At 45.9% G+C, this 8,032-nt stretch overlaps 1 protein-coding gene across 1 annotated transcript; it reads left to right on the forward strand.

Annotated features, from left to right (window-relative positions):
• The first annotated feature begins 4,673 nt into the window (after window positions 1-4,673).
• Window positions 4,674-5,535, forward strand: LOC133910004 (uncharacterized). The gene has a single exon (XM_062352527.1). It carries the CDS (start codon window positions 4,747-4,749, stop codon window positions 5,254-5,256), a length of 510 nt encoding a protein of 169 aa, XP_062208511.1. The 5' UTR covers window positions 4,674-4,746; the 3' UTR covers window positions 5,257-5,535.
• The last annotated feature ends 2,497 nt before the right edge of the window (window positions 5,536-8,032 follow it).

Below are 8,032 nucleotides of genomic sequence, written 5' to 3' on the forward strand. Positions count from 1 at the left end.
CTCTTTTTCTATAAATTAACGTGGTATTAGATCTTGAGAGCGAATGAGGTGGCTCCTTTTAACTTTGTTATATTAAGATAATATTTAGAGTTCATATTTTTCTTGTGGAATTGTGCTTTTTTGTTCCTAAAAAATATTAAAAAGTTTGTACATTTAGATATTAACTAATAAATATGAAATATATATGATAATCTGTTTCTTTAGTGAACCTCATTGTTTGAAAAATCAGAAACACTATGCAAGTAAACACCATCCTGTAATCCATTACAACCTTTCTGTCTTTTTGTTTACCATGAGGAAGATTATTTGTATATAATATAAACGCAATGACCACATACAAAATATAAAATATGACAAATATTTCTCTCCATGTCATGGACGGCCAATTGATTCAACTTGGAAACTAAAACAACTTGATAAAACTTAATAATCAACCTGTTTTATTTGCACTCGAGCGACATCAACTTGATACTAATAATATTGGTACTACTTTTCGTTCAATACAAAAAGTATTGGTACTACGTGCAACTGTTGGACGACGCTTACCGGGGCATTGCTCATTGTGTGGCACCTTCGATGTGCTTGCCCTTGACGTCCTCGCAAGCGGCTGCGACGCCGCCTACTATCGACACCATCGAAGCTGCTGAGCATATGTTGGCGTGACTGTCAGCTTCTTGCTATACGCGCGGTGATTGTGAGCTACAAATGCACGTCAATGCCAAGAAGAACCAGTCAAGACGTCGTGGGTCTCCCACTCGCCATTGTAAGCCAGGCATCATGGCCTCTGTGGAGTTCTCGGAGTTAAGTTCCATCTTCTTCCATCATCATCGTCTCATCGAGGCCACATACATCACCGAGGATGCCAACTCATCTCACCTGCGCACAAATACTCTTTCACGTGTCATTGTCCTCATCCAATCTCCATCGCGCCACCGCTTTGCAGGCACATACAACACCGATGATGCCACTTCTCCGTTTCACCGTATTTCCCGTCACCACGACCATCTCGTATTGCTGCATCAACCTTGTACTTTGATGCCGACTAAGTCAACACCATGAACTAATGATTGACTTGATCGCCAAGGAATAGAAACCGGCAAATATAGCAATTCAACGCATGCAGATGAGTATTGCCGTGCCCTTGTTCATGGTTGATTTCATCTCGTGCTGATGTCCTTCTCGTCAAATAGATGGAAGGAGTGTTGCGTGAGCTCTGGACAAAGGCGTGTCGGCGAGCTTGAAGGGCAGCAGTAGAGAGTGAACCTGCAAAGCTGGGGAAGGAACGTACTGCGACCCTTTGGAACAAGATCTAATCAGGTTGGCAATGGGCGAGGCCTATCGCTGGGACGGAAAAAAATTATGCAGCGGTGCTACAACCCAATCCCCTTGGACCACCATTCAGATTGCCGCCACCTGTCCGCAAGCGTCGATCTCATAGCTTGCTGCTGCTCACTTTTCTTCCTTCTATTTTCCATCCTTATCCGAGTTCATGCAGCTGCTGCATCAACCAACCTCAAGGTTGGTTCGTCTCTGGTGAGCTCGGTTTCATCAAAGCTTCACTTCTTTCCTTTACAAATCCGTCTCCGACCATGATTCTTCTATGAAATTGGTTCGAGTATTGTATCCCTCTCGTCTTTGTGGTCCCGTAGGTGCCCTTCACCTTATCGAACTCCCATCGTGGCCGTCAGAATTGCCGGCCACGTCTCGCTTCTTCCTGCTCGGGAACCAAAGACGCCCCATCGTCGATCTCTTTCCACCAGCCGCTGCTATCCAAGCCACCATCCTGGTAGCTCCAGCACGCTCATCCATGTTTTCTTGAGACTCCCCAACCTATTCTTGTTCCACCCATCTCACCGATAAGCCGCACTGGTGAGCTGCTCTTCCGTTGCTCTGCCGCACCATCGCCGTCCGCCTTGTGCAGTCCACGCCATCCGCGAATCCCATGGCCAGGTGACCCTTCTCACAGCCTTCTTGCCGCCGTAGGTGCCGCTGACGCTGGAGGCCCACCTCTTCGCCGTTGTGCCTGCGTCTGCGCTCAGGCTCAGGCTCGGCTAGATGGCTCGCTCGGCTCCATCGCTAGGACTTGACGCTGTAAGTTTTGAGATCGACGCTTGGAATAGATGGCGATAATTCAGATGGTGCTCTAAAAGAATTTGGTTTGCACCATCACTGTATAGAATTTTTTCCCGCTGGCACCACTGACGAACCGGAATCATAGGCGGTGGCTACGCAAGGTCTTTAGAACCTAGAAGATCGCAATCTGGATCCGTCGTAGTCATTAACCACTTGGCCATGCAATATCTCATGTCGATGTCCGGGCTAAATAGCTTGTACGTGTGCCTTCTCTGCTCTTGCTGCTGATAGCCTACTACCACGCACACGCATGCAAAGTGCATCCCGTCTGCCCTGAAGACACCATGTTTCTTGCTATGCAATATGAGATGCTGAATTTTTTTTGTTTGCAACTGTCTTTCTCCCCATACGTATCTTCAATCTGGATGCAGGCGGCAGCATAGCATGGACACGCGCAAAGGCAATGCTACGGCCAGGAGTGGGCAGGCACGGAAGAAGCTAAAACGTGTCGTGTTGCCGCTGCAGGCGTCGATGCCCCTTCTCTACCCTCAAAGCTTTTCTGCCATGACATGCTGATTACCTTCCCTTGCAGGATATGTTATATTAGGATCATACATGTAGATTACAAGAACTCTAGAGTCCGACTCTTTTTTCCTTGAGAAATTTTACGGTGGTACAAAATTAATATGAGTCATCTATTTTTAGAGTTTAACGGTCCAGATTAGTCAGGATACTACTCATTCTTACCGGTAGTATAGGTAGTATATGTAAGTAGTATGGTAGTATTAGGGTTATTTTTGGGAGAAAAATACGTAGTATGAAAGTAATTAACTGCAGTTATATGTCTCTAAATAGAGTAATATTTTATTGTCATTTTAACATTTTAATCTGCATTCGGCATGAGAGTTCATTTGTTACCCATCGACTAGGGTTAACGATCCGACGTTTGCGGCGTCAATATTTCTATTAGCAAAAGCATGATGAGTAATTTTAACAAAATTACCTTAATTACTAAAATATCCAATTACGTGGATCGTCGAATTAGATTTATACTACCTTCTACCTCTAAGTAGTATAGACCACCGTAAAAGAGCTCTTTTCCTTTTGAGATGTAGAGTCCTACTCGTACTCAAATATATTAAGGTTCGCTCAACGTGGACTTTCACAGATTAAATCTAGAGCGTTATAATTAGGGCCCACAACAATCAACGGTGAAGATATTTCTTTTTTCACCGATTAATATGAAAAAAATTAGACTTTGGAGAGCGAATGTAATAACTTATTTTTGTTCCTAAATATTAAGATAATAAATATGGCTTCAATACAAGTACAAAAAGCGCTGCATATCCACCCCAGGTAGTTCATGGGCATTGCATCTGATTTATACGGCTGAACAAGTCCACAATCATCTACCCTCTAGTTGTACCCTCACCAATGTAAAAGATTCCACTGTAATCACAGTTAACCTTCAGGTTACCCACGACTCGCAAACCGTAATAATTTCTATCTATGTTTTCTCTGTGCCATATCCCAATCATCCATTCAAACAAATTAGAAATTGCAGTATCATCTCACTCATCAGCAAACTGTAATGTTATTAGCTCTACAATCCAACGCCCACCCACCTCAACCTGCCTGCACCGCCACCGCATTGACAAAGCCCTTACTATGAAAGGAACAACCATAGTTATCCTTTTCCCTAGCCGTGTAGTGTGATTGTTCAGTTGCTCATTTTCCTCATGCTTCTTCCTCCAATGTTTCTTATGATTACAGGCGATGTCAACGACGTTGCTGATGCGATAAGGGACAAAGAACAAGTTGACTTCTTCTAACAATAAACCTGAGACCAATTAAGCACACATATATATAAGCTTCACAAACATTATCGCGGACCGGATTGATCTGATGATTGACTGAATCTCCAACACCCAGGAAGCCTAGTCAAACAATGAAATTCCTCACAAACCATATATATTATCATGATGAGTCATGATAATTTGAACGAGTTAATTTACTCAACAGTCTGGGACCGTGCATTTGACCACGCCATGTAGCCGGAGTTTCATTTTTATTTTACACGCCTAATTCCCATAAGATTCGTTCGCGCCCGTAACGTACAGATGAACAATTGTCAGTTCAAACTGACTTTGCACCCTCCATTCTCTTGTAACTTGACACAAGAGAACACTTCACCTACCATGGAAAAGGCAACTCCACCCCGGATGTGATATATATGTTATCATATTCATCTGCTCCTCCCACTAAGTATCTATCCATCGGTTCCATCGATTGATTCTTTTACATATCTTATTTTTTCACCTACGTAATACAAATTTTAATATAAATGAACGATTTTAATAGGCAATAGGTGAGCAAAGGATAGTGGAATTTTCCGGAACCACCTCTGCATTCACCTCTACTGGCATACGCATGCGGCCACGCAACTTCCTATGGCATACGCACGCGGCCACGCAACTTCTACGAACTCTTGTCATGTTTGAAGTTTTCTCCGTATTTTGCGCGCGCACGTGACGGCAGCAGCTCTGGACAACACGCGTATAAAAGGAGAGCTGGAATGATCATTCAGCACAGCAGCTCAATCATCTCCTCTTACCGAACACACACCAACTGAAGCCGACGCAGGCGACGACTCGACCAGAGAACGTAAGAACGATGGAAGTCGAGGCCTTCCCAATACGTTTCACGAGGGGCATCAGGTCCTACTGGCGCCGGCGCAACTACCAGCCCGTCGACGGCAGTGGCGCAGCGTCCCGCGGCACGCGCCGACACCAGCTGGTGCGGCTCGGGGATGGCAGCGGCAGCGGGCCCAGGCCGTGGGCCGTGCGGCTCGGCGGGATGCTCCGGGTGGGGCGCGTCAGGACGCCGGCCCCTGCCGCGGCCGCAGCCAAGGTGCCCATGCGCGTGCTCGGGCGGATACGGGACGCCTACGTGGACGTGATGCTGGGCGCGGCCAAGACGCAGCCGGCCGCGGCGCGGGCGCTACCGAGCGCGCCCGAGTCGCTGTGGCAGAAGCGCGTGCCCGTGCGCCGGTCCCGCATCCAGAGCCAGTCGCGGCAGAAGCCGGAGGAGCTCGGCCAGAGGCTCGTGCTCGAGATGTACAAGTCCGTGCGCGCGTCCAGGGACCTTGCCGGCATGCTCCGTGCGTCGTCAGTGGCGCGATAGCGTGCATCAGCAGTGGACACGTTACGCATGGCCGGGAAGACAGTGATTTCATATTTCGTCGCTTCTTGTTAACCTCTGTGACATGCTTTACCTGTACATTCATAACGCGTAGGGCGGCTCTGCTGAAGTTCACCAATCCCCAGTAATTGTAGTAAGCATATAACCGCTTTAAGAACTGTTTCATTGTGTAATTAAATGTTCCTTTGGTCATGTTTGGAACGCAGAAATTCCGCAAGAATTTCACTGGAAACAATTCGATTCATATATGACTCAAAAGAATTTTCAGCGTTCCAACTAGGAACTCATCATGTTCTTTGTAAGAAAAAAAAGAACTAGTTCATAATTGGTTTGGGCGAAGTTTGCAACTCCAAACGTGGTACTCATTTTCACGATTCCACCATAAAGGGTGATAAATCGGACATGTGAGCCTTTAGCCCTTAAATTCTATCCGCTACTTCTGCTTGATTTGGATCATGTTGGAGACGGTCGCCATGTGTTTTTACCGTCAGACAAGGGCAGTAGAATTTCTATGCTAAACGGCCCTCTCTTTTGTGCCTCTTCCATTTTCCTATCCTGCATCACCCCTTCTCCTATTCAAGTGGCAGCCACTCTCTGTACTTGTGTTGCTGTAAAGCAGCTCTTGTGTTCACTTGGAGGAACTGAGGCGAGGCATTTGGGAGCCTGAGCCTGTAGTGCTTGTCTGAAAAGATGCGGCATAAATTGTAGAAGAAATGTCCTTTGCGGAAATTGAAGTGACCAGCCATCAACAACAGTTTATTTGATGCCTCGGGTCTGAGTGCTTATGAGCTCAAAAACAGTACTCTCTTGTTTTAAAATATAGGACATATTAGAATTAAAAAAAATTAAACTTTATAAATTTTGACTAACAATTAGTCAAATTATAAGTATGTTTAGTGTAAAAAATACACTAAGAGATTCATATTTTACATCTTTTAATAAAATATTTGTTTCATTGTAATTGATAAGATATTGTAAGAGAAATTAATAGTCAACGTATACATTAAAAGACTTTTTCAAATCCTAATACATCCTGAAAAACAAATGGAGGTTTAGCTGCAAAGTTTAGCTGTTACAACTCTAAACTGACGACCCATGAACTGTGCAGTGTACACTCCTAAGTCCAAACTACGAGTATTGCTTGTTCATGGACCATGTAAGTTCCATATCCAAATTCGCTCAGAATTTCAGTTCAGAACAAACCCAAATAGAGAAAAATACTGAGGCAGAAGCAGCTTTTTGCTGAAAATGTAAAAAGAGAACACGGTTAAGATTTATTAGAGAACAGAGGTTCTGAAAAAAAAAAGGGAAAATTGGTTCCATAGCACTGAAAGATCATGTATTTCGGAAAATACCACTAAAAGAACATCGCTCTGTAAAATACCATTGAAAGAACACAACGTTTCGAAATTTAACACTCTGTTACATTTTGTTGGCCGAAAGGGTATTTTCTTCTTCTTTTTCCTCCGGACCCAAAACGAAATGGCAAAACTGCCCTTGTGGTCACGCCCGAGCATAATAGAGCTCAAGAAGCATTCGATCGACTCGTGAGTTCCCCTGCTCTCCTTCTGTCCGCCGCCTATGCGCCATCCTTGCTCCGCCCGTGCGCAGCCCCAGCTCCGCACCCATGCGCCGCCCCTACCGCACCTATCTGCAGCCCGTGTGCCGCCCCGCCCTCATCCGCATGTGAGCAACGACGGGAAGATGCATCCAGCTGAGATCCCCAGAGGGTAAGACTCGAACCCAAACTGTAATGTTTGCCTGAGATTATTGTTCCTGTCCATCGGGGAACCATGCGAAGGAGAGGTTATGGGGGTGCTTGATCTCGTGAGAAAGTCAGATACAAAGGGATTTTGGTCTGGGATCACCGGAGAGGAAAAAATTGACAGCGGTGTTGGAGGCATGCCACGACCGGAGCTGGGGAAGAAGGGGATGGGGAGGCTCGGTTGGCGTGGGGAGGCGGCTGGATCGAGTGGGGAACCGGCGGAGGAGGTCCCGGTGAAGCTTCTTAGAGCTTCCCCGCAGCTGGGATGGTTTGGTTAGGGTCTGGTGGGGAAAACGTGGAGGAGGAGAGAGCAGTTGCTGCTCTTTGCAGCCGAGAGAGGAAAATGAGGGAGAGGGAGACAGGGAGGAGGGATGCTCTGTGGGGGAAAACTGTGAAGATGTCGTGCTGCTCTGTGGGGAAAACATGGAGGAGAGAGCAGCTACTGCTCTTTGTAGCTGAGAGAGGAAAATGAGGGAGAGGGAGACGGGGAGGAGGGCTGCTCTGTGGGGGAAAACTGTGAAGATGTTGCTCCTTTGTTAATAGGGATCCCTTGTTAATATTGTATACTGCTACTATTTCAGGATCGATTGGAAGAGTGCTTGCAGAGTAGAGATTGCAGTCACTTCCTTTTCTACAATTGAGGATGGTCGGTCTGTGTACCGCAAGGGTAGAACCGTGGGATGGTGGGTGGATTCAGAGGAGTACTCCATAATTGACATGGAGAAAGATGTCTTGAAATATTATAGCTGGGCAAGTTATCAGGAGCCAATTTTTGGTATAATGGACATGACGGTCTAACGATTCGACTTGCTACTGACCAAGAGCTTCTAACCTTGTTACGTGCTTCCAAACTTGTGAAGTTTATCATGACTATTGATAGATGTGAGCATGTGGTTGTTGCTAAGCATGTGACTCAAATTGAGAATCAAAGCCAAGTGATAGATGAGGAGGAGAATGAGCTGCAGATCCCAGTTGAAGTTGTAAATGAGAACC

Source organism: Phragmites australis, chromosome 2, assembly GCF_958298935.1.
Source record: "Phragmites australis chromosome 2, lpPhrAust1.1, whole genome shotgun sequence".
In the NCBI taxonomy this organism is placed as follows: domain Eukaryota; kingdom Viridiplantae; phylum Streptophyta; class Magnoliopsida; order Poales; family Poaceae; genus Phragmites; species Phragmites australis.

What these genes read in the sequence shown, in the direction of transcription:
- LOC133910004 (XM_062352527.1), top strand. Translation starts at nt 4,747, where the DNA reads ATGGAAGTCGAGGCCTTCCCAATACGTTTCACGAGGGGCATCAGGTCC.